Source organism: Ceratotherium simum, chromosome 24 (genome assembly GCF_057802395.1).
Source record: "Ceratotherium simum simum isolate JZ-2026a chromosome 24, ASM5780239v1, whole genome shotgun sequence".
Taxonomy (NCBI): Eukaryota; Metazoa; Chordata; class Mammalia; order Perissodactyla; family Rhinocerotidae; genus Ceratotherium; species Ceratotherium simum.
Genome location: NC_141923.1, coordinates 6054538 through 6081290, shown reverse-complemented (window position 1 = coordinate 6081290; position 26753 = coordinate 6054538). Strand labels below are relative to the sequence as shown.

Here is a 26753-nt window from a genome sequence, read left to right as displayed (position 1 = left end):
TTTTAGCTAGCAATTGTTTTTATTTTTTTGGAGCGTGGGCTGAAATACATCTTGTGCCCATTAAACTTCCCCACATCGACTTTTCAAAGCACTTTTTAGTTTCATGATATGCACACACAGGCTACATATGCTTTCACGGGGCAGGCTTTAAGAGTGTATTGGGAACCGTTGGACGCTTTCAAATGGAGGCCGTCCTGTGGACCAGGACATCTGGCAAAGGCGCCACACCCTCGGGCTGCTTTGTGGGAGAGACTCCAGCTAGACTGGTCTGTCTGACCACACAACGCTACACGGCACCAATCACCCCACAGGGTTTTGCTCACAAGGGACGGACAGGATGACGCTCACAGAAGCAGTATTGACACACACGGGCCGAAAGACCCGAGGCCAGTAATCACCATGGGGCAGGGCCTAGGGGAGCGGTGATTCGATTAAGCTGGGGTGCTGATGGCATAAAATGAGCGCTACTGAAAGTCGTAGGACAGCTTCCGGGGGGTCATGAACTCTTTCACTATCTCGTCTGTGACTGCCTCGCGCCGGGCCTGGTGCTCAGCCACCAAGGGCTGCAGGACCTCAATGAGTATCTTCTTGAGGTCGCCGGTGAGCATGGCTCCACTGGTGTAATCCTGCCCCGGAGGAAACAGACCACAATGAGAATCGCTCCCCACACCCTGGGCACCTCCCTGCTCTGGGCACCTGCCCAGCCCCCCCCCCCCCCCCCCCCCCGCCCCATGCAGAGCCTGGTGCACGGGCGGCGCCCAGAAGTACAAGAACCTGTACCTTAAACCACGCTTTCTTAAAATAACTAGAGCCCGGCTCTGACGAGTGGCTGTGACCCGCTCTACACAGGGGAAGGAACAGGAAGTGTCACTGCACCCTGCCCGCCCTCCCTGCCAGCTCACGGGCTACAGGCAGAGGAACAAGTGACTGCTCCCTTCAGCCTCACCCGCTTCTCTAAAATTCTTGCTGGATATTTTCCATTTTCTGACTGTGGGAGTGATATGTATCCGTGGCACAAACTTCATCAAGTACCCGAACCACAAAGCAGCACCAAGCAGAGGGAAAGTCCCCCGCACAGCCGAGACCTAGGTTGAGGGTCCTGTTAACGTTCTGGCACGTTTTCTTTTAGATTTTCTTCCCGGTGCATTTTATTGAAGCACAGTTGATCTCACTGCATTTCCAGTTTGGTACCTTCCACCACTATCCTAGGCACATCGCCCGTGTCACTACAACCTCACGCCTGCACGCTCACCCACCCCGTGACCACTCAGCGCACGTCTCCTCTGCTGTGCAGTCTGTGCTGAACTTGCTGCTGTTATCGTTTTCAACATCTTGGTACAGAGAGCTCTTTCTTATTTAGGATTACTTCCTTGGAAAAGATCCCAGGAAATGGAGAACCCGGGGCACAGGCTATGAAGACTCCTTGCGCTCTATGTACCCACCACAAACTGCTCGCCGAGGGGCCGTGTGCGAACACTCGGCTCACCTGCTAACAACCAGCGCAAACACAAGCCCCACTGGCTCGGGAGGGGAGTCATCTCCACTTTCTTGGTGTCTTGTTTTAACTTATATTTCTTTGATCGCCAGGGAGATTAAAGCTTTCTGTGGGTTCTAAATAGCAGTTTGTACTTTCTCTTTTGTGAGCTATCTGTTCATAAAGTTCCTTGGCACATGGTTAAAAACATGATCCACCTACTCAATTTTGTCTCACTTGAGCGCCAGCTCTTAAGGCCCAGGTGCTGAGGAAGTTCTGGCCACCCTAAGCACGGCTGCCAGAACCTTTCAGGGCGGTTTGGCCTCCCGTCTCACCTTTCGAATCTGCTCGAGCCTGTCATCATCCTCAAGGAAGAAGGTCAGGTACATGAAGGACACATCCACATCACAGTTGCCCCCAAACTGCCTGTGCTCCTCAACGGTGTCTCTCCCTCCAGAAAAGGCGTGCTTGTTGACCTGCACCAGCAAGACGACACAGATACGCTGGTCAGTCCCGGCTGCCCTGCATGTGGAAACTGGCCGGGAGCCTGAGTACTGGAAGCCAGGCTGGCAACTGCTCTGCCCATCAGAGCCTGACCAGAGGGAGGCTGAGGCTCACGGACAGTGGGAGGCGCCCCACAAAAGGCTCCTTCCTGCCAAGCCTGGGTACGAGCCACACTGGGGCTCCCTGCAGAGAAGGGGGGAAGGGAGGGCAGAGGAGCTTTGAAGTCCCCTCTCCCCTCAGACACAGAATAGAGTTGGGAAAACCAAACCCCTAACTGTGTTGAAATTTGGGGGAAATGTCCTAAAGTGTTCTCAGGTAATGAGCTCCAGAGAGAGGAGGAGACATCTTCAGAGTAAAACAGACGACACGAAGAGGCAGCTGCTGCCGGGGTGGGTGTGCTGTTAACAGAGGACACGAGAGCAGCCCCCGACCCAGCTTGGCTGCTGCCTTCTCCACCGGGAAAGGAGAACGGGAGGCACAAGAACACGGCTCGTAAGGGAAAGCAGAACCCATGAGACGTGTGGAGGCAGACAGAGCCCGCAGGCTGGGCCCCACCTGAAGACATGCAAATTCAGGAGCTGAAAAAAGACAGACTCAGAAACTACCAAAATGGTTTTTAGGAATTATTGAAGATAATCTTGGAGAAATCAGGGCCAAGAGACGAGAGCAACGCCAAAAAGGATAGACAAAGTTCCTTCAATGTTCTTTCAACAAGTATTTGAGAAACCTACTATACACAAATGTCACACTAATTTTATTTTTAATGGGGAGAAGGGTGTGTGGAGTCAATAATTCCTAAGTTGAGACATTTAGTAAGTCTCCCCAGAAGGAGCCCAGGGCAGATTACTAACTGGGTACTGGGGTCATCTGGAAGAAGCAGAGGAACGTCAGGGTCAGGGGCAGAGGCTGTCGGGCACAAGTGAGGCCAGGGAATCCCATCTCCTTCTGGAGGGCGCCGCTAAGGGCTGCTCAGGGAAAGAGGAAGCTGCCAGAGATGCTTGGGTGAGGCCCTGTACAAAGGGAAGTTGGTGAAAGGTGGCTGCTGGTGCGTGGGCCGGGGGCAGGAAAAATAAAGACAATAAGTCTCAACTTTCCTTTTCTTAACAAAAAAGAGCAAGTGATAAAATAAAATCAATGTATGCGAACTGCAAAAACTATGAAAAACACAAAATATACAGAAAGAAGAGAAAACCACCTGGTATCAGCCTCTCCTGAGGGCTGTGTGCCCTTGGGCAGGTGCTGTGTGTCTCACGGAGTCACTGGCCGTGTGGTGGCCCCTGCCTGCACAGGCATCTTCCTGGGCGCAGACTCCCAGGCCAGGCCAGTGCTGGGCCTCGGGGAAGGCGCTCCAGTGCCAGGAACAGTCTTGAGGACAGAGTCTCCCAGGCTCCAAGGGCCCGGGGACAGTTCCCAGTCTTTGTCTGAGAGAAGGACGAGGAAGGGCATGTCTGCTGCTCATTTTCCAAGAAGCCAGGGCACTGCCCGCCTCCTGCACATCACTCCCCCCGGGCAGGCCTCTCGTGCCAATAGTGGCACACAGCAGACTCGCCGTTAATGGCGGCTGTCATCATTATTACAAACATTTAATCCCTGATGCCCCAGTGACCTCGATATTGCCTTCTCCATGTTACAGGTGAAGTAAGGAGGCGAGAGTGTCCAGAAGCTGTTGTCTGCGGCAGTTGGGGTGGAGCCTGGCTCACTCTTCCTGGGACACCAAGGCTGCCGAGAGTGGCTTAAGTCAGCCTGGTGCTGGACCTGGCCAGTCCTCAGTGATGCTGGGGCCTGACTTACAGGAAACCAACAGGAGAATAGGTTTGAGTTAGGGTGGAGGGCAGTGTTGGTTGTGGGGCCCAGAATGCTGCTGGCAGGACCCAAAATGACAGAAGCAAGTGAGGTGCACTACCGAAACCAGCATGATTCAGCATAATTCAGTGTAACAGGAAACTATGCCAAGTGTGTCAGGGTGGAGGGATGGAGGACTTGATTCAACCCTCCAGCCCCAAGAGCCAGTGGGCTTGGGCTACTACAATCCAATGGGACGGCTGAGCTGGCCTCCAGGAGCCCCCAGACCCAGGGTGGGGATGTGCCACGGGACCTCTGACCCTAGAGCTGGAGGCCAGCCGTGGGAACGGGCACTAAAGGGGTCTTGTGACCAGAAATCACAACTGGGTGGCCAGGCTGGCAAACTATTAGACATTCGTCCTAGAAAAGGGGAGACTCCACACTTCCAAGCGCTGCTGCAGAAGGGTCTGCCTGTGGGCTCTGACAGGGCCCAGGTGACAGCCTGGGAAGGCATGTTTTGGCCTGCGCTATAAAGGAGCTGTCCAACTATTCACTTTTTAAACTACAATCTTAAATTTGGGCAGCACGCTACAGTTTACAAGCACTTTTCATATGTGATCTCACGTAAGCCTCAAGTCTAGGAAGCTGGTAGAGCTGCTCCCATTTCACAAATGACACCGAGAGCCAAGGTCGCTTGGCAACAGCAGGTAAGTGGCAGGGCCGAGACAAGCAGGGCTCTGGACTCCAGGCCACGGAAGGCCACCAGTGGTGGAGCTGGGTCACGGTCTTGGCCCACTGCTTCCAGCTGTGTGAACGTAGGGAAGCTGCCTGATCCTTGATTTCCTCGCCTACCAAATGGACACAGCCACCGGGGGCTTGTTGGGACTCCAGGAGATCCCAGGTGAGCAAGGGCAGGTGACCACGGCCTGGCGGCGTGTCCCTGGCATGGCTGCTGTCATTCTTGGGAGGGGCTCGGCTGTGTGGAGGTTCTGATTCTGGAGCGGAAGGTGGGCTTGGGGACTGAGAACCAGGGCCTGGCCTGAGCCTGTCCCGCCCCGCAGGCCTCGTGACCCTTGTGGCCTCTGCAGCCTATGTGGTTCCTGACCTCACACTCACTGCTCACCCAGCCCTCGGGGTCTCTGCTGGTCCCTAAGTGAATGAAAAATGCCCCGGAGCCATAAATGACTTCTTTAAAACCACTTCTCAAAAACAAAACCAAATGACTTCTCTGCCGCAGGGAACAGGAGCTTCCCCTCCCCTCCTCTGCACTCTGTGCTCTAGAAGTTTCAGCCAGAAGTGAAAGGGAAAGAAAAAGCCGTTTATACCAGCTTCAAACCGAGGGTGGAGAAGTGGTGACGGCCATTTTCTGGATGAAAGTTTTGATAGGAACGCTCTCCCCATTGTTGGCCAGAACCTGCTCGGGGCTCTCCACAAGGGTCAGGGGCCGGTGGTGTCTCAGATGGTTGCACTACATGCCTCAAATACAGTTTCTGTTATTCCTACTGTGATCGTCCAACCCGCAAAGACACACTTGGTTCCAAATGAAACGTCAACAGCTCTGTGGAACAGCGAGGGGAGCACACACACACTGGCAATTCAGTACCGAGCAACAGAAGTGCAGCCCTGACAAGTAAGAAAGTTCAAACTAACTCCTATTTTCAGTTTCTCTGGTGATTCGACCAGCATTTACTGGGCGCCCACTGTGTACTGGCCGGGCGCAGCACTCCCAGGCTGACACGACTGTCCTGTCGGGGGACATCCGTCAGTTCCGGCCTCAGGGAGAACACTCAGCCCCAAGCCCCACCTTGGTAATGGCTGCTCCTGGGCCAGGAGGGCACTCGCTGGTTTCTGCTCATGGAAACTAGGTCAAGCTGGGCCTCCTCTCTGGGCCTCAACCTTCTCATCGTTAAAAGGAACACACGACGACCTCCCAGTGAGAAATAAAACCAAAAAACACAAGCAAAGCACCTGGTCCGGCTCCTGGATTACAGCTGGCGCTGAGAAATGTGGGAATATTTTTTCTATTGTTCAATAGTAACTTTAAAGGAAACTGGCATGAGTTTGCTTCCAGAGCAGAGGGTTGGTGAGAAAAGCAGAGAAGAAAAGAAAAGAAAAAAAATCTACAGTATTGCCTAAATGAAAGGGCAAACAAAACAAATTCACCTGAAATCCGGGAACAGGGACAGGCTGCCTCGAGTTAGCAGGGAGCAGTTACTGATCCTGGAGTTCAGCATCCCTGTGTAGTGGACGCCCAAAGCAGAGTGGTGGTGCGTGTGCATGCGTGAGTGTGCGTCTCTCTCAGGCGTGGCTCTGCTCGCACAGGCTGCCCCTCCGCCCCCGGCCGCGCTCACCTTGTTTTTAATCTGCTTGGCCGTGTCTGTGAGGAAGATGGAGGAGTTGGCGTCGCTGGCGCTCATCTTGGTCTGGGCCCCCTGCAGGGCAGGGAAGAAGGTCGAGTGCAGCAGGGCTGGTTTAGGATAGCTGATCCTGGGGGCGACGTCTCTCGTCATTCTGAAGTAAGGGTCCTGTGGGGAGAGGGGCCTTTTGAGGACAGCTGGAAGGACGGGCCAGCCTTCAGCCAGTGAGCAGCACGAAGCGGGCCCTCACGGGAAACCGCCACGGAAGAGCACAAGGAACCCTCTGCACAGCCCCCGACCGGGAAAGCCCAGCTGTCCTCCTGACCTGGTCGATGGCACAGGGTATGAGGCACTGGATGTCCGTCCTGTCCTGGAAGATCTGAGGGAAGGAGTTGCTGAAGGAGGGCGCAGCCTGGATGGCAGGAAAGCTGATCTTCCCTGAAAGCAAGGACAGAATATTGTCACACACGAGACCAATTCCTATTCTGGCTGATTAACCCAGTGACAGGGATGGACAAATATAGGCTTTCTCCCCATTAGAAAAGTAATAATCATTAAAGAAAATCTGAAAAACACAGAAAAGTAAAAGGACGAAACCGACAGTCTCAGTTGGGGGCTCTTTTCACTGTCTTCTGTTTCACTCTGTGCGGTCTGTGGTCACACTCTTCAGTTTTCCTGACCTCTTCCCCTTTGTGCCACCCTCCCACGCTGCTGCTGAATGGATTCTGTCCCAGATTCCTGTCACACAGTATTTAGCTGTTCTCTACCCACCGGGCATTTGGGTGGTTCCTCCTCTTTAATTATTATAAACTATGATACCTTGGTACACAAAACTGTTCTCAATGTTTTGGAAGTTGTTGCTGTTAACACTGCTTTGCTACTCGCTTAGACCTACAAAAGCAGAACTTATGGGTCAGAGGGCATGGACCTTTGTATGACCCTTGACAAGTGGTGTTGCGCCAGTCCACCCCAGCCGTGCCACTTGGGTAGTGCCCGCCCAGGCATCCCGGGGCTGGCTGGCAGTCGGGCTTCAGCTGGTGCTGAGAACGTGCCCCTGGCTGTTGCTCCGGCACCGCAGGGCGAGCTCGGGGGCGCTGCTTCTCTTCTCCTCTGAAAGTCCTGTCTCTGCGCTGCTCTCTCCTAGCAGCTGTTTTCTGCCCACCTCAGAAAGAGACACCCATTTCTGGGTTCCTGTTTTTCTCTGGGGGACCAAGGGATGGCTGCCCTCGCCACCAGCGCCCCGTTAAAGCAGAGCAGCGGTGGCTACTCCCTGCATGTGGGGGCCAGGCTCCATGCTCAGGGCATTCCCTGGCTCCTCTGCTCCTCACAACTTGACGAGAAGGTGCCAGCATCGCCCCCATTTTACACTGCGGACCTCCAGGCTCAAGGTGTACACAGCTTGCCACAGCTAGTACACAGCAAGCAGTTGGCTGAGCCGGGATTCAAACCAGGTCCCCTGGAGCGAAGTGTGTGCAGCTATTCGTTATGTCCACTGTCTCCCTACTCGCTCAGCGCAGCCTCCACTGAGACGTCTTCCCTCTGCAGGCTGGGACTCCAAGGAGAAAGCTCTTTCAAAAGCACAGGGTTCATGCCCCAACTGTTGGGAAGGAATCTGACTGAGACACCGAGGGAAAGGTTTGCTTGTGTGCCAAGCCTCCCAGCAAGGCCTCTCGGTGGCATCTCCCTCGGCACCTATCCTTGCAGGCCCTCACTGACAGGCCCTGGAACGGGCTCCCTCCCAGCAGGGCATAGCGCTGCGGGCACATCCTGGAACTGTCCTGGGTGTGTGGGGGATCAGGAGACCCAGCCAGCAGTCTCAAGGATTGATTCTTAGGTCAAGAAAAGGAGAGAAGGCAACGCATCTGAAAGAGGTGTGGAACTCTCTGGAAAGGCCCATAAACATGCACAGGGCAGGCAAACATGTGCCCATCAGCTGGGGGCGGGGCGGGCTCCACAGGGCTCCAGTCAAGCCCCTCCTTCCAGGTGGGGACACTGAGGTCCAGGGAGACAATTATGGCAGGTCAAAATCACCTCTACTCTTTTCTTTCTTTCTTCTAAACCTTAAAATGGAGGACTGAGGAGAGGGACAGATGGTATCCTGAAGTACAGCTCCACATGGCCCAGAAATGTGGCTGAAGGCACTGCCCTAGCTCTTTACGTTACGGGAAAACCCACCTCTGGGTTTACTACTTAGAGACAGACGGCACATGCTCCCATCTCAGCGACAGCTCGGCCCAGGGCAGACACCACGTCCACCACCCCAGCACCCAGTGCCGCTCCTTTCTGACAGGGGCGGGGCCGCCTCGGCTCCTTACCAATGCTGTCACTGTCGGTGAAGCCGAAGATGCCTTTCACCTGGTTGAAGGTGACGTGCTTCTGAATCTTCACCACGTTCCTGTAGAATTCTGGGCTCGACCTGCAAAGACACCAGAATCAAACCCCAGGTTCAGAGGGCGGCCTCCCGCCGAGGGCAAAGTAGCAGATGGGAAAACCTGCGTGGGCCAGATATGGGCGAGGACACAGCCTGGGAGGAAGGTGCCCAGAAGCCAGTGGTAGGCAAAGGTACCTGCAGCAGGCAAAGTGGACCGGGAAGGGTGGAAACCAGCGTGAAACCAATTCGAGACGACAAGCAGGGGAGCTAAGAACACAGCCAGATTCAGACCCAGCGGCCAACACGAAACAGGTAAATTCTGCCAGGGTCAGTGGTTGAGCGTGCTGTGGACTTCAAGTCTGGGACCCCCAAGGGAGCTTTTCTGTTGAGACAGACGGTGTTGTGTATTATGGAAGACAATTTACAACTTGTCGCTAGATGAGGCATCTGGATAGCAACGGATGGGTCCATGAAGGAGGGCTTGTCTCAGTGCAGCGGGTTCTCCCCATATCCGGCCACCACTGCTACCTCCACGGTGGGGCAGCCGTGCCGTTTGGGCAGGATGGCCCCATCCCCAGCAACAGGGCTGGGCCACAGTGGTGGTTCAACCAACCAGACTCTTTCTTCTGGATGGTAAGCGCATGTGGATAAGAGGCCTCTATCTGTGGCAGCCGTTCTGTTACCAGAGGAAACCAGGCTGAGGATAAAGCAAATACAGGGAGGCGGCAGAACCCAGAGTGGCTTCTCACACTACATCTTTTGACTCACGCATTCAGCAGCTTTATTGCCTAGGCCCTGCCAAGTGTCAGGCACCGTCAGGATACAAAGGGAGAAAGTGAGAAAGCGAACGTTTCCTAAGTGCTTGCAGAGCGTGGCAGGAGCTGTGTTAAGCACCGCGCACATGTTAACACTGCCAGTCCAGGTGGCAGCTTCGCCTCCACTTTACAGATGGAGATGGAGGCTCAGAGAGGTTACCGGTCATGTCGCAGACCTAGTGGCTACAGGAGCTGGGATCCAAACCCAGGCTCGTCTGGCCCCAAAGCCTGTGCTTGTCTCACCCCATCTCACAGCTTGAGGAGCTGAAGACTTCTGGCCCAGGGCGGACAACTACCGAATGTCTTTGGGCAGACAGGTGAAGCGTCAGAGGAGCAGGGACACTGGCTGCCTGGGTGAGGGGCAGCCAGGAGGCAGGGAGGTGGGCAAAGACAGTCTCGCACCAGGGTCTGTTCCGAGTTGAGCAGAGGCCCACTCAGCAGGGGGACGGGCATGGGGACAGGGATGGGGACAGGGAGCGGGAGGTGGCTTTTACTGAGCGGCGGCCGGCCTGCCAAGTTCCAACCCTGGAGGCACTGGTCAGGGTGGGGACAGTGCTACAGAGAGAAGACCAGAGATGATGCACCACGAGCACCGCAACAAGCCAAGTAGGCCCAGCCTGGGTCCCCCACTCAGGGTGATGGAAACAAAGGAGAGCAGAGCGCAGCAGCCGCCTGGAAAGGTGCCCGTTTGTCGTCTGCTGAAACAGGCATGCCTGCACGCAGGGCAGCAGCAGGCCTCACGCTGCTCACACCCGGCCGGGACAAGCAGCTGTTTCCACCTGGGGGAGATGGCTGCAGCAACGACTCCACGAGTCCCTGGGGTGGGGGCAACTGTAAACGCTCCAGCGCAGATCAGCCAGGTGGGCCACCCCTCTGGCTGGGGTCATGCTGCACAAGACGGCCCCCAGGGCCCCACAAGGAGGGAGTCTACAGGACCCCACATGACTCCGGACTCCAGCTCCCTGGTGTTTGAGCAGTATTCCTGAAGACCACCCTGACCTTTCTTGGAAGACAGGTCACTTCCTCGCCGCGGTGCTCAGGCTGCAGGATGAGTGCGGGGCCGCACCGTGAGCAGCAGCCCTCCCCAGAGGGACACTGGTTCCCCGGGCACACGCCAGTGCCCACACAGTGTGACCCAGTGCCCGCAGCCCGAGGCTTTGCCCCTGGTGACAGAAAACAGACCCGGCTGCATCCCACAGATGGCGGGTGAACACCACAGTTTGCCCCCGGGGAGAACACTGGCCCTTCACATTCAGACGCCTTAAAGAAGCCCTCCTAGATCCCTTCCACAGGCACAGAGAGGGTTACAGTGTCAGAGGTTCAGAGTGACATGCACCGAGCGCTCACCAGGAGCCGGCACTGCTGGAATCACTTCACATGCAGTAACCCACGCAGGCCTCATAACGCCCTGCAGCCCAGGTGCCGTTCCCTCCCGACCACAGAAGCCCCTTCCTTTGTCCTCACCACACGCACGATCCCCGGGCACGTTATCTGTTAACCAGCTGACTCTCCCCGTGAGAGGATAACCGACACAGCTGGTGGGTAACTGCCGTGTTGGCTGCCGCGACCCCAGCACCAGTCTGGCATCTAGTAGATGCTCGATAAACCCCTGCTGAATAAATGAGCCGAGCGAGCAGGCAGAGAGGAGGCAGGTCACCACCGATCACACCATGTGGGGGTCAGGATGTGGATCCCGGCAGAGCACTCTGCACCCCTCCGCTAGACTGCCTGCCTCTCACGGGCCCCACTTCCCAGGACAACGGAGGCTCAGAGAAGCCAAGGACTTGCCGAACCAACCAGGAGCAGAGCTGGGCCTGCAACACCAGCTTTCAGATTCCTGGTGCGTGTCCTTCTGTCCCTCGGGACGCCCAGCAGGAAGGCCTCTCTGGGCCCACATGGGGGGTCAGAACCCTGAGGGGGACGGGGTGGGGAAGCTGCCTGCCTGCCACTGACTCTGTCCCCATGGAGCCCTTGCCACACCCCCCCACCCAAAGAGGGGGTGGAGCTGGCTCTGCTGTCTTTCCAGCTCCTACAGACCAGGAAGGGGCTTCGTTAAATCTGAGTTAAATTGTAAGAAAAAGAGTAAAATGCTCAAGTATTTAGAAGAAACTTAAAGGGAGTAAGACATTTGAAAACAGGCTTTAACTTTTTTTTTTTTTTTGTGAGGAAGATCAGCCCTGAGCTAACATCCGTGCTAATCCTCCTCTTTTTGCTGAGGAAGACCGGTTCTGAGCTAACATCTGTTGCCAATCCTCCTCCTTTCTCTCCCCAAAACCCCAGTAGATAGTTGTATGTCACAGTTGCACATCCTTCTAGTTGCTGTATGTGGGACGCGGCCTCAGCATGGCTGGAGAAGCGGTGCGTCGGTGCACACCCGGGATCTGAACCCGGGCCGCCAGCAGCGGAGCGCGCGCACTTAACCGCTAAGCCACGGGGCCGGCCCCAGGCTTTAACTTTTACAAGTCTCTCCTAACTTGAGGTCAAACACAAGATGCCTTTCTGAGAAGAGAAAGGAGAGACCCTGGGCTTACACGCCGTCTGGGCTTTCATCTTTCCTCCCATGTTTGCAAACACAAAGGATGTTCTCACCAAGCAAAGGTGGAAGATGTGAAACCCCAGTCACCAAAAAGAAGACAGCTTGAGAAACAGCTGCCCAGACCCCACGTTCTCTCTCAGAAGGTGCTTAAAATAGGGGGGGCTCATGTGGTGGTCTTTTCATGCGGACTGTTCAAAGGTTCGCCCCCCACCCCCATTGCATGCCCACCCATGGAGTCATCTTCACGGGCGTTTTAGAGGTTTGTTTCTGCCCCACCAACATCTAAGTTCAGCAAGGCAGGGACTTGGTGTGCTCACTGCTGTGTTCGCAGGGCCTCCGAGGGCACCTGCCATAGCACTCTGTGACTGTTTGCTTTATTGACCTCGTGGGACAGGGCCACCCCTCACACTGCAGCAGATGTGGGGGAGGTGGAGCACGGGCTGCTGGGGGACCGGGGGAGGGGCATCTAACTCTGGCTGTGGGAGGGAGAGCTCCCAGGAAAAGGCGATGCTTGATCACGTGTTTGGAAGAAAGCGTAGGATTCCGCTGAGCCAGGAGTGGTGGGTTAGGGAGGGGACCTCTGGGCAGAGAAGAGCATGGACAAAGTGAGGATGAGGAACTGGAAACCGTTCCATCTAGAGGAGGTGGCAGTGACGCTGGAGAGGAACACAGGCGAGATCACAAAAGGGCTTGTGTGCCAAGTGGAAAGTAAGAACTTCACCCCAATGATGATGGAGAACCAGGAAGGGTGTGACTGGGGGCCAGGACCAGATGTGCGTTTACAGAGAGTGCTGGCTGGTGGGGGACCTGAGGCTGTGAGGGGCCACGGTGGGTGGGAAGAGGCTGCACAAACGTGCGCTAGGGACTGGGCTACCCAACGCTGCCTTGTCCTAAAATGAGCAGCAGAACCCATGGTGTGTCTAGGGGTTCAAGCAGCGGAATCAGGTTGTTTTAAGGAATGGGGGGAGAGAAATAAAATAAAGAACCATGGAAATGATAACAATGATGACAGTGATAGTCTCATCTAACCCTATTTCACGGGCCAGACTTGCTGTGACTCACGGCCACTCCACATTTACCAGGCCTTAAGATCACTTCAGATATTTCAGGTTTAGCTATGGTCATGACGACTTGCTGTCTGCATCTATTTATTTAAAAAGCAGCCACACGTTTTCTTCTTACCCCATGTAGTCAAGGTCAGAGAAGATGAAAGTCTTGTTGATGTCAAAGCCGCAGGCAATGATGTCCTTGGCATTCTCTACAGCATAGCCGTAGGCCTGGTCCAGGGTCAGGTCCTTCCACAGGTACTTCTCGTCGTCCGTCATCTGGATGACCAAGGGCACGTTGAACACGTCCTGCAGCCACCTAAGAGACACACAGGAAGAAGGCGGAGAGCTCATTTCCCCTGCATAAAAAGGCCATTTTGCATTTGAAAACACAGTTCCTGCTAACAATGTACATCAAAGCTTGCTTGTCTCCAGAACTGCATGATCTTACTGATCAGAATGAGGGCTACTCCTATTTGCTAACTTGGAGGGCCCTGCACATCAGCTCTGTGCTAGCCACTTTATGTTCTTTATTCTGAAGCCTTAGAATAATTTATGGGGTGGGTGTTATTTCCCTCCTACAGATGCAGAAACTAAGGTTCAGAGAAGAAAGTCTCCTATGGTCACAGGGACAGGGAGGAGGAGGAAACAGGTCTGTGCTCTCTCCATCACGTCACGTTCTCCTAAAGTGACACCCGGAACAGAGAGAACAGAAGCCACAAAGGTGCCAAGTCCCTAGGACCTTGATTGTTCAGCAAACATGAACTAGTACTGTCTTGTCGGTTCTAGACACAGTTTACAACTAACATTCCCGATTCACTAATAAAAGTGAGAAAAGTCATACGATGCAATACTTACTTTGTGAAAATAAATGGGATGAGGTGACCTAGATGCATTGCTTCGGAAGAGGGGCCTCTGCCCGTATACAGATAAAATGGCTTCTTATTTTCGTAGGCATCGAGAACTTGATTCATATCTCTAAAGGAAAAAGGAGAAAAGGAAATAGTGTGATTTTATTTTTTTTTATTTATTTATTTTTTTTTTATTTATTCAGTTTTTCCCCCCAAAGCCCCAGTAGACAGTTGTATGTCATAGGTTCACATCCTTCTAGTTGCTGTACGTGGGACCCGGCCTCACGTTGGACGGAGAAGCGGTGCCTCCGGGCGCGCCCGGGATCCGAACCCGGGCCGCCAGCATCAGAGCGCACGCACCTAACCGCTAAGCCACGGAGCCGGCCCAGGAAATAGTGTGATTTTAGAGAAAAAAAATCAAGGTGCTAATGCTCATTTGGGAATGACAGATAAAATAACACGGATAATAACTAGTTTGTTATCCTTGGTGCTTATGTTATCAAAACGACAAGAAACTTCTACTGAAATGGTTTCTCCTGTGATTGTTCTACATGCAGGTTTCGAATAACGTGTTTAAAAGATGGATACGGTTGGGTAGCCACTGGAACTCTTTTGGAATTCTTCCAAATATCCATGTCGATGCACCATCTGCTTTACACCTGCTTTCCTGGGAGGGACACCAGGCCAACACTGCACAATCTTCGTTTAGAATCACCCAGCCTTGAGACTCTGGAGACCAGGCTGGGGAAATAGCAGGGTTCCATACAGTCCTGACTGAGAGAGGGGAGTAAGGAACGTCCCCCAGGACTTTAGAGGTGAAGTCCCCAGCTGGAGATCTGAGTTGGGCTCCCTCAGCCAGGCTGGGACCAGGTGTCTTCATCTGGCAGTCATTGTGGAATCATCTGCCCTCCCCTAGGACTGGCGTCCACAGACAATGCACATGAAGGGTCCCCCTTCCTGGTTGTGCATCAGAATCATCTGGCCGGCTGTTTCCACACCACATTTGCCTGGGCCCAACCTTCAGAGATTCTGATTGTGCGGGTGTGGTGTAACGTCTGGGAATTTGTACCTTTAAAAGCACCCCCAACGCCCCAGTGATTGCACTATTTGGCACCCTTCTAGCTGTGAATGCTCTTTGTTTCTGGGCAAAGTGGCCCAAAATACAAGAAAAAGCCACCTTTTCCAGAGGTCTGGGAAGGAGAATCCACACAACAGTATTCTAAAAGTGACTTTTCCTTACTCCCCAAGCCAGAGGTTAACAGTGCTCACCTCTGGGCAGATAGGATTATGAGTATTCTGTTTTTTTGTGCTTAGTTTTGATTTTCTTCCCCCATGGAATGATCACACTGCTTTTGAAATAAGGAAAGAATAAAAAACTTAATTTTGGAAGAAACAAGTCCTTCTTTGGTTCTCACAATGAACCAAATAAAACTTTTATGGGCTTATAGAAGAGAAGAAAATGCAGCTGTCACATGAGCTACTCTCGATGCCTCTGTGGGAGTCTCTGGGGACTCACTGTGTGTGCTGTCCTGAGGAGAGGAGTGTGGGCAACTGACTGAGGCCCATTCTGGTTTCTAGCAGGGACCCGCCCAGCTGGTGAGGGGGCCCAGTCACTACAGGCCGTGGTAGATCTCACCTAACCCCTTATTTTTCAGGAGATAAAATTAGACAGAGAGGCGTTCTCAAATTTGAGAATGCCAAAAGCTTCAAGTCCTATGCCTCCCTAAGCCAAGAGCCTACACGATGACTACACTGAAGTAATAAACAAGTCACAAGGGCAGTGAGAATGGTAAACTGCTAACTTAACCGTTAAGTTAGGTGTGAAAACCCCACACATCCTGTGTCAGAAGTGCAGTGCAGTTGTAGAAGATGGCTGAGAGACAGGAGAAATGCAAGAATGTGTCTTTCCCTCAGAAGGAGCAATGAACAATCTAAAAATGGAATTAAGAAAATGCTATTTACAACACCATCAAAAAGAATAAAACCTTAGGAATAAATCTAACCAAAGAAGTGCAAGACTTGTACACTGAAACTATAAAGCATTCCTGAAAGAGGCTACAGACCTAAATGAGTGGGAAGACAACTATGTGCATGGACTGGAAGACTTAATATTTTAAGATGGCAATACTTCCCAAATTGATCTACAGATTCAGTGCAATCCTTATTAAAACCCCAGCTGCCTTTTTTGCAGAAATTAGCAAGTTGATCCTAAAATTCATTTGGAAATGCAAAGGACCTAGACTAGCCAAAATAATCTTCAAAAGAACAAAGCTGGAGGACTCAACACTTTCCATTGTCAGAACTTACTATAAAGCTGCAGTCATCAAGATTCTGTAGTACATTTAATAAACCCTTTAATATATGGTTAACTGATTTTCAACAAGGGTGCGAAGAAAATCCAATAGGGAAAGAACAGTCTTCCACAAATGGTGCTGGGAAAGTGGATATCCTACCTCACAAAAATTCACTCAAAATGGATCAGAGACCTAAAAGCAAGAGCCCAAACCATAACATTCTTAGAAGAAAACACAGGCATAAATCTTCATGACCTTGGATTAGGCAACAGTTTCTTAGATACGATACCAAAAGCACAAGCAACCACAGAAAAAAATAAATTGGATTTCATCAAAATTAAAAATTTTTGTGCTTCAAAGGATACTGTCAATAAAGTGAAAAGACAATCTACATAACGAGAGCAAATATTTGCAAATCATATATTTGATAAGAAACTACTATCCAGAATATATAAAGAGAACTAGTATCACTCAATAATAAAAAGATAAACAATCCAATTAAAAAGTGGGCCAAGGATTAGAATAGACATTTCCCCAAAGGATATACAAAAATAGCCAACATGCACATGAAAAGATGCTCAATGTCATCAGTCATTAGGGAGATACAAATCAAAACTACAATGAGATCCTACTTCATGCCTACTGGGATGGCTATAAAAACAAACACAACATGGAAAATAATAAGTGTTGGCGAGGATGCGGAGAAATGGGAACCCTTGTTTGTACACTGCAAAATGATGCAATCACTGTGGAAAACAGTTTGGCAGTTCTCCAAAAAGTTAAACACAGTTACCTTATGACCCAGCAATTCCACTCCCATGTACACACCCTAGAGAAGTGAAAATACATGTCCACACAAAAACTTGTATACAAATGTTTGCAGCATTATTGATAACCAAAAAGTGAAAATAACCCAAATGTCTGTCAGTTGATGAATGGATAACAAAATTTGGGGTGTATCTATTCAGTGGAACATTATTAAGGTATAAAAAGGAACGACGTATTGACACATGCTACAACATGGAGGAACCTTGAAAACATGATGCTAAGTGAAAGAAGCCAGACACAAAAGGCCACATATTGTATGATTCTACTTATATGGAATGTGCAGAATAGGCAAATCCATAGACACAGAAAGCAGACTGGTGGTTGCCAGTGGTGGCGGGGGGAAGGGAAGAATGCCGAGCGACTGCTAATGGGTAGGGGGTCTCTTTTGGGGGTGATGAAAATGTTCTGGAATTAGATGGTGATGCTGCACACCCTTGTGCACATACTAAAAACCACTGAACTGTAGACTTCAAAAAGGTGAATTAAATCTCAATTAAGGAAAAAGCTTTGATTGTATTATGCCCAGAAGGAGGACCGAGTGGGGCTTGGAGTTCTCTGCACAGAGAATTTGAAGTGTTCGGGCAGACTGCCGAGTTCTGTCCTGTGTGTGCTCTTCTGTGACCGTAAAGCTCGAGCAGAATAGAACAGCCCTACCTCGGACTATAAACTCCAAGAACACAGCCTCAAAAGCAGGCCGGCCTCAACCTGAGGTCACCTGTGGGTGGGAGAGACAGGAACCCTTTTGGAACCTGCCTATTTTCTGATGTTATCTGCATGGAATTTATGGTCTAAGGTAGGCAAACTCTGTTCCATGGATACTCCATTAGTTTCTTTTTTGATATTATTTGTGAGCAGGCCAGTAGAATAGGAGGAAGAGGGTACATAATTTCAGGAAGCCTACTGCTTATCGTGCAGGAAACACTCAACTTGGACATATTAATCTCTTTTGTTTTTATGACATTTTATAATTTATAGCACATAATCCGGCATGAATCTCATCTGCTATGTACCTGACCTCGACCTCGTGAGGTGGGCAGCCTCCAAATGAATAAACTAAGGGCCGGAGGTGAAGGGATGGCCTGATCCTGCAGACAGTTACTAGCTGGACAGAAAGGGCACCCCCGTCGCCTGACAAGCAGCTACTACTCTCCCCCCAGTCTCAGGTGGCCTCCCAGTCATCTCTGGAATTAGAGAAGAGGGCTGAGAAGCTCTGCGCCAATAGGCCCCTGACCTGTGCGAGAAGAAGATGCCTCTGCGCAGGAAGTGGTGCGGCTTCTGGCCAATGGCCCTCTCTATGCGGTTGATCAGCTCTTTGTCAATTTTACTGCTTCCGAACCGAACTGGAAAGAAATTGGACAATGGCAGAGATGACTATCTCAGGCAGTGGGAGGTTCGGCGATCAGACATTACTGAAATGAAGGGGAAACCAAGCGATCCGTGCACGACCTTAATGAACCCAAAGCTCTCGAGGCCTTCTGCTCTGGGCCGTCCTCAACACAAAGTCAGCGTCCTCCACGTTAACAATGACAGCTGAGGCCACACGCAGCAAAACAGGAAACAGCTTACAGCATAAAACTCGGTTTTGTCTGGGATTGGATTTTGATGGGAAACATACCCAGAATACAGTCTAGCTAGCAACTTTTGACACACACACATACAGCTGCTTACTAGGGTATAATTTATGTACACTGACAACCATAATTTTAATATTTTTTTATTTGTTGAACCGAATTAACGTCTGTCTTCAAGTAAATTTTCACTCATTGATTGTCTATTCTTAAATCATGGAAAATGGCTTCGACTTAGATAAAAACAGATGAGCTGTGTTTCCTCTTTGTCACTCATCAGTGACCTCAGAGCAGGGACTTTCCTGAGCAGGAGCCCTCGAGGAAGGGCGTGGCAACGACAACCTGCCATCTGTTAGGCAATCATCCTTCTCAAACTGACCGCCCGCTTTTTAGCTCCATAAACCACATCACTGGACGAGAAACTTGAGTAATCAATGAATGACTTGTCACCAATAAGTTAAAGACAATTTAAATGACTGCAAAGATGCCCACTTCCATAGACTTTTCCCCCATTCTGAATTACTTAAAAAAAGGGAAAAGCTTATCTTCAACTGTCTACTGAAGACCACTATTTTGAACTCAGTTTTATATTATTATTTTAGTTAAAAATAATCCTTTGGGAATATAATGCACCACCCAAAGATTTTAGGATCTATTTTTTTCCTGACTTTGAAGCTTGACTGGATTGATGATTAATTCAAAATAAAAAACATCAATGGAATCACTTCTAAAAGATGGGGCTCTTCCCAGGACGTACCAATGAGCTTGTCATAGTCAATGCCTTTTGCACTGCTCGTCTGCACTGTCCACGGGTCCACGAAATCCTCCTCAGCTTCCGTGTCATCCAGGCCACCCTTGCTGCCAGGTGCCGGGTTCTCTGAAGAGCAGGTGGCCTTGTAATCCTCTCCTGTGGCAGCTTTGTAGCTCATTTTTAGTGACGATAATTTCTGCATTGCAGAGTCGATTTCACCCTGAACAAAGGAAATAAGGATGAAGGCTAAAAATATTAACAACAGCTAACATCTGCTGAATGTCATTGCTACTACGGGGCAGGCACTGTGTTAAAGGCATTCACACACATTAATTTGTTTAGTCTCCCAACAACCCAGAGGCAGGCATCATTGTCACTGTCATTTTCCAGTTGAAGAATCTGAGATTCAGCGAGGTGAAGGAGCTTCCCCATGGACACACAGAAAGTTGTGGGCCTGAATGTATTTTATTTTAATCTGTTGTTTTTCTACTGCTCTGGATTATTACTACAAACACTATGGGAGAAATGTAGGGACATGATGTACACTGTTGTTGAGGACAGAGTTAATACACTAAAGATTTCTCTAACACCACTCACGCCAGAGGACCCGCGTAACAAGTTCCTTTAATTGAGTATACTGAGTTATGCACTGGAACTTGCTTTTACATCCCACAGTTTGAGATGAATGTTTATGGAAATTTAAACAATGATGCCACCAAGGACAGTAACAGCAACTCAAATAGACATCAGGAAACAGATAAAAGGCAAGGGAAAAATACAGGCTTTGAGGTCATCAACTGAGCAGGGATTCACTGGGAAAGAGATGCCACTGCAGTCTGGATGCTTCTCAAACTCTCTGAAGCGTTTGCGTATTTAAGTGTTTTAAAATAAGCATAAGAAAAACAAATGTACAATGTATCCTTGGGTACGCTGGAAATCTATTAAAGACTTCCTCTTCCAGGAGCCTGCAGTCCCGCCGCTGGAAGCTGGGCATTTCCAAGAGCAGACTAATGAAGCAGATTAGTTACACGGGGCCCTGAAGCTCTACTCCCGTAATTGGCCTTGCTGGATTAGAGCACAGAGAATAGACACAGTCCGATTTGCTTGCCAAGGGAAATACAAACATTTCCATGTAGAGTTTATACCTAATGTGCCATAAACTGGGCTTCCCGCTGGAGAAACACTGCAACACCCACCCCCATTCAGAGAGAAGTGCTCCACCAGGTACAGCACCTGGGCCACAAAGGACTGTTATTGAGGCTGAGTGCGCAGACACGATGTGTTTCAAACTCTGAAACTATCTGGAATTCGTCATTTGAACGAGTCCAAGTTGCAGAGTCAATAACCCCTCAGATACCCCTCATATGAGAGACAGGATGCTTGCCAAGGGTGGACAGGGAAGCACCTTTTACCGCCCTCTCTTCTCCAGAGCCTGGGCACAGCGCTTGCAACAAAATAACCGTTCAGCAAGCACGATCTATCGAATTATCTATGGGAAGAATTACCTTGCTTCGAAGCACACTGCAGCCAATACCCTTTAATCACTGGCTGTGCTGGCATTTCATACTCTATCTGGCCTAACTCTGCTTGCAACTAGGTGGCTCTTTGAAGATTTTATTTATTTTATTTTTTCCCCCCAAAGCCCCAGTAGATAGTTGTATGTCATAGCTGCACATCCTTCTAGTTGCTGTATGTGGGACTCAGCCTCAGGATGGACGGAGAAGTGGTGCCTCGATGCGCACCCGGGATCCGAACCCGGGTCACCAGCATTGCAGCGCGCGCACTTAACCACCAAGCCACAGGGCCGGCCCTAGGTGGCTCTTTGAAAGACAAACATTCAACCAGTGTTCCTGCTGGAGGACTATCTGTAATCTGGAATGGGCCTGAAATAGACAAGCAGGCTCGCCCTCTTTTCCTGTTCTCAATCTAACATGGACCAAGATACTGAAACAGAACTTAAAAGCTGATGTTCTAAAAAAAAAAAAGCCAGACACAAAAGACTATATACTACCCGATGACATCGAGTCCCAGCCCAGGAAGAACTACCCACGGAGGAGCAGTCAGGGCAGAGGCCTCCCGTGGGAGGGGGAGGCAGTGACTGAAGGGCCAGGGATGGCTTCCGGGTGCCACTATGCTCTTCCTCCATTTGGGTGCCGGTTACACAGATGTGGTCATCTTGTGAAAATTCAGTGAGCTGCCTACTTCAGATCTCCACACTTTTCTGAACAGGTGTATTTCAATTTAAAAAGTTTACGTGAATTAAAAGAACAAAAAGGCTCTGCTCTATCTTAACCTCCATGATGCAGTGTCATTTCTTGAGTCTGGTCACACTGTACATGCCCTCAGCCACTGTCTCCTGCCCGAGCCCCCAGATTCTGACCTGTCCCCCAGCAGACTCCCTGCTTTATGAGCTACCGTTTCTTTTTTTTCTTATTTTTTTTTTTTTGCTGAGGAAGACCGGCTCTGAGCTAACATCTATTGCCAATCCTCCTTTTTTTTCCCCCAAAGCCCCAGTAGATAGTTGTATGTCATAGTTGCACAGCCTTCTAGTTGCTGTATGTGGGACGCGGCCTCAGCATGGCTGGAGAAGTGGTGCGTCAGTGCGCACCCGGGATCTGAACCCGGGCCACCAGCAGCGGAGCGCGCGCACTTAACCGGTAAGGCACGGGGCCGGCCCTGAGCTACCGTTTCTGAAAGCAGTGGGTCTTATTCCCTCGGGGCACAGAGCAGAATAGAATGTCAAGGCCCACGGCCTAGAGAGATGGCAGGGACAGCTGGAGAAAGCGCCCTCATTGGACTGGCACTCCTGAAGTAGCTCAACCATTTTGCGTAAACTGAATTTCTAAAACATCAGGAGCTTCTGTTATAATACAGTTCAGGGTCAGATACAAATGAACCTCTGAATTTTTGTCATTTAACTCTGGTCTCATCGTGGAATCTCTGATCTCTCTTGCTGAGTGTCAGCCAACTAAGCATTAGTCAGAGACTATGCTTGGAAGAGTTATTCTAAACTGTGTTAAGAATTGCTCGTTTGTTAAAATAACGCACATAACTGGAGTCACTAAGAATTACTAACTAAAAATATTTATTAAAAGTTATTCAAATTTAATGTTAAATGGACAAAAATATCACTGTCAAGGTCCCAAAATGGGTTTATAGAGTAAATGATCAACATTGCATCTTTTATTATTTTAGATTTTGTTTTTTAAACAACTAACTCAGCCTCATCCATTAGGCCCCACCTGGTATGTCAACCTCTTTCTATAAATAATCAACTCCTTTTTTTGACATCACTTTCTTTCAGTATTATTTATTTCTTTTAAAATGTAATGGTTTATTTGGAGTCCACACAGTTAAAGTAAACCACTGGGGTAGGTGTGAGATGGGTGACAGCATCTGCTGAGAAACTCGGAAGAGAGTTCTGAAAAGAAGACAACAGGGGTTGGAAGTGATGGATGAGGAAGTCCTGGAGATGCAGAAGCTGGGGGACCCAAGAGGGGAGGCACCCCAGGATGAAAGGAAGTGCATACGTGCCAGCTGAAGATGCAGACGGAATGGATCACACTTCTGAAACCCACTGCAACAGCAGCAAAGAGAGCTTTAAAAAAGGCAGAATTCCACGAGGACAAAGGGAACAGGAAGAGGATGACAGCAACGAGATTTCAGAAGCTGGAAAGCAGATGGGTGGCTGGTAACTGATTGAGCACGTGAGAACAACGAATGCTAAGATGTCGTGGAAATGCTGGGCAGTGACTGGACTTATGCTGCTGTGGAATTCCCGTGAGGTTGGGGCATTAGTGGCCCCAGGTACTCAAGGAAGTGAGGGTGAAAGTGGGTTATGACAAGAGGAACACTGGTTGAAAGTCTGTTTAAGAAGCAGTGATTCAGGGCTGGCCCCGTGGCTTAGCGGTTGAGCGCGCGCGCTCCGCTACTGGCACCCGGGGTTCGGATCCTGGGTGCGCACCAACGCACCGCTTCTCCAGCCATGCTGAGGCCGCGTCCCACATACAGCAACTAGAAGGATGTGCAACTATGACATACAGCTATCTACTGGGGCTTTGGGGAAAAAGAGGAGGAGGATTGGCAATAGATGTTAGCTCAGAGCCGGTCTTCCTCAGCAAAAATAGGAGGTTTAGCATGGACGTTAGCTCAGGGCTGATCTTCCTCACACACACACACACACACACACACACACACACACACACACACACACACACAAAGAAGCAGTGATTCAGATCTCCACCCCAGCCTCCCCACACAGCTGAGCGAGTGCCACCCTGTCCCCCCGCCAGAGGTTTAGTGTCTAGAAAGGAAGAGTTCTAAGTGTCTAGACTGGGGGCGCTCTGCCCAGTGGGGGCAGGGGCAGTGCCTTGAGAACAGGGAGCTTCAGTGAAGGGTCACACAAGCCAGATCCTCTGTCCCACTCAGCTGCACAACACTGGCAGCCAGATCTGTTCCTTCTAGACAGCAGACTGGAGGGGTCCTCTCTGGGGACTCGACCAACCCCAAAGAGATCTGAAGACCCCGACACTGAAGATTTCTGAACAAAAGAGCAGTCTGGTGGCCCTCCAGGGAAGGGAAACCTACCCTGATAAGCTCCCCCAACGTGTGCAGAGCTTCTGTGCATCTTTCCGTGCTCCTTTCTGACATGTGAGTGGATGGCAAGTATCACCAAACACTTGAGGATTGCCTCTAATACGAAAGGCAGAGGAAAAAAGCTAACTTGGAGGAAACGGAGTTTATAGAGGGGGCAGGGGACATCAGGAAAACCATCATCAGATCTCAGAGATCAAAGGCCACCATAGCTATGAAATATGAACAGGGCAGCGTGAGGGAAGGAACATTCGGAGAGCAAATGTGCTTTTGAAAATTAAAAATGAGGAGGACAAGTGACAAACAATGGGAGGGTGAGAAGTTGAGGAGATGTACCTGAAAGAATCAAAGAAAAAGAAATAAGAAAAAGAAGTCAAAAAATAAGAAAATCAGGGGACCAGTCTCTGAGGGAAAAAAAAAAAAAACCCCATAAATAAATAGCAAACAGAAGAGAAGAAATCAGAGATATAACACAATTTCTGAGAATTAAAGGTCACGAATTTCTAGTTTGAAAGGAGCACTGAGCACCTGTCTCAAGACATTTCAGAACACTGGAACAAAGAGAAGATTCTTCAAAATTCCAGAGAAAACACAAAGGAATGGCATCTGGCTTCTCCACAGCAACCCTGGGAGCTGGCTATGACGGAGCAATGGCTTCAGAATTCCCTGGGAAAAATCACTTCCACCCTGGAATTCTATAACCGGCCCAGTGATCAATCAAATATTAGGTAAAATAAAGATACTTTCAGACCATGCAAGATCCCCCAAAATTATTTCCTTCGCACTAACTTTTTCAGAAACCACTGGAGGATTTACTCTGCCCAAACACAGTAAACGAAGGAGTAAGACCCAGGTCAGGAAACAGGACCCAACAGAGAGGTGGACAGAGAGAGAAGGTCCTACGATGGGCAGTGTGGGAGGCGAGTCACCAGTCCAGAGCAAAGAAGGCAGAAGGAGAGACCTCTTCAAGAAGACAAACTCGACAGACTGCTTGACGTGGGTGCCTTGAGAGGGGATTCACCCAAGTGGGGGAGAGCTTGGAGATCCATTATCATAGGACACACAAAAGCCAAGCAAAAAGAAACTAAGACAAATATCAACTCCAGGGAAAACAAAGTTGGGCAGGAAAGGAAAAGCACTCATGTTACACTCAATGGGTCAGCTGTGAGTAGCGTTTATGTGGTCAGAAGAATGTCCAGGCTAATGCTGACCGAACGAGAACTGCGACACGGATCGGGAGACTGGAGGGACAGGAAGTGTTTATGAAAGGGCCAATTCCTCTCTTTCACAGTGAAAGCCCCAAACAAAAGCCCCTTGAAAATCAACAAGGAGCAACATCATAAGCATGAGTTTTAGAGATATGGGGGGTACTGATCAAAAGAATCAGCTAAAAGAATTGAAAATATTTGTTTCTGAGAGCAGGACATGGGGAGCAGGAAGTAGGGCAGGGGGAGGTGGGTGGATGACGGCTGTATTTCACAGTGGCTCTTCTGTAGACCACATGCATCAATAATGTTCATAGAGGAGAAAATAAATGTAAAATCACAGCCAAAATGCCTCAGTTACTGAGGGGACTGATTCTGGGAACAGTCTGCTCCCAGGTGACGTGACCCCGCAGGCATGGCTCAGATGCACGTGTGGAGAACCCAGCAAACTGCATACCATTGACGCCTTCTCAGCTTTGAGGGTTTTCACCAGCTCCTCTTGAGCAACTATGCTGCTGGACAGTTCCATTCGGGAGGCCATTTCCCTGGGTGCTGGCGGCCTTGCTCAGCGGTCCAGACAGAACTGCAGGGGAGGAGAGAGAGAGCAACACACCTGTATCTAGTCCTTCTTTTCAGAACGGTTGGAGGTGAGTTATAATAGATACTACATTAATAGAAATACAAGCAGAAATTTTGGGTAATAGGAAAAGGAAGAACATATGCCAATGGTGAGGACTCCAGGAATCGATGATTTGTGCACTTGAGGACTGCGGGGGAGGAGCCCTCCCAACCAACACCCAGTGCACAGCTGCTGATTTGTCCCTGGGCCTCACCCAGGGCCGGGACACAGGAAGGATGCAGGTTTGGTAGGGAGAAAAGACCAAAGTGCTTTCATAAACCTAAGGCCACCACAGCTAAAATCATTTGGCAATTGCTATTTACTCTTTATCTTAATTGTACTGGGGACGACTTCCCAGACCTCTGCAGCCATAACGCACTGTTGAGCGAATGACTTCCTCTGCAGGCCAGCTGCTCTGTCCTCAGACAAAGGGAGGTCTGGGGTGGAGGGCAGGGTCTTATCTGTCCTGGGTTCCAAACGAAGTAAGAACTATATATAGCCTGCCCGTTCCACATGCTGCCTTATTTCACTGCAAACCTTTGAAGAAGGTGTACCTGCACCTTCTATTACTCATTATTTACCATTAACCTTGAAAAGGGCGGGGCACAGGGCAGGCCACCTGATGCTGCCCGGGGGGCAGTGACTGGCCACCATCAGCGCCTGCCTGGAGCAGTCGCTTCCTCTTTCTGAGGGTCAGCTTCCTCATCTACAAAGGGCCGCCTTCAGGAACCTCTTCACCTACCTCAAGGGCTGTTACGAGAAGAAAGGAGAAAAGAGGCCATGGCAGGATTTTGTCAAGTATAAAGACATAAAGACACACCACTACAGGTATTGTTTCTGAGGGTTCCTGAACTCCAGCTCCACCTGTAACTTGCTTCCTCACCGTGAGCAGGATGAGCATGACGATGACAATGAGGCTCTGCCAGAGCAGCTCATGCCCAGCACTTCTGTACTTGCTGTTGTTCTAAGCACCTTACGCACATCAACTCGCTTAAGCCTTACAGCAATCCTATGAGACAGATTTATCTCCGTTCCATAGATGAGTAAACTGAGGCACATAGAGGTTAAAAAACTTGCACAAGCAGGCCGGCCCCGTGGTGTAGCAGTTAAGCGCGTGCGCTCCACTGCTGGCGGCCCAGGTTCGGATCCCGGGCGCACA

At 50.3% G+C, this 26753-nt stretch overlaps 1 protein-coding gene across 2 annotated transcripts in view; it reads right to left on the bottom strand.

Annotated features, from left to right (window-relative positions):
- The window catches only part of WARS1 (tryptophanyl-tRNA synthetase 1), a 31020-nt gene continuing 4267 nt past the window's right edge, over positions 1-26753 (bottom strand). For both annotated transcript variants that reach the window (XM_087447942.1, XM_014790541.2), the window contains exons 2-11: positions 25433-25558; positions 19184-19397; positions 18090-18198; positions 13744-13863; positions 13022-13204; positions 8433-8533; positions 6443-6555; positions 6112-6285; positions 1810-1950; positions 1-626 (exon numbers count right to left, since the gene is read on the bottom strand). In XM_087447942.1, the coding sequence (XP_087304068.1) occupies positions 465-626; positions 1810-1950; positions 6112-6285; positions 6443-6555; positions 8433-8533; positions 13022-13204; positions 13744-13863; positions 18090-18198; positions 19184-19397; positions 25433-25516 (1401 nt within the window). In that variant the 5' untranslated portion in view covers positions 25517-25558 and the 3' untranslated portion in view covers positions 1-464. The remainder of the gene's footprint in view (positions 627-1809; positions 1951-6111; positions 6286-6442; positions 6556-8432; positions 8534-13021; positions 13205-13743; positions 13864-18089; positions 18199-19183; positions 19398-25432; positions 25559-26753) is intronic.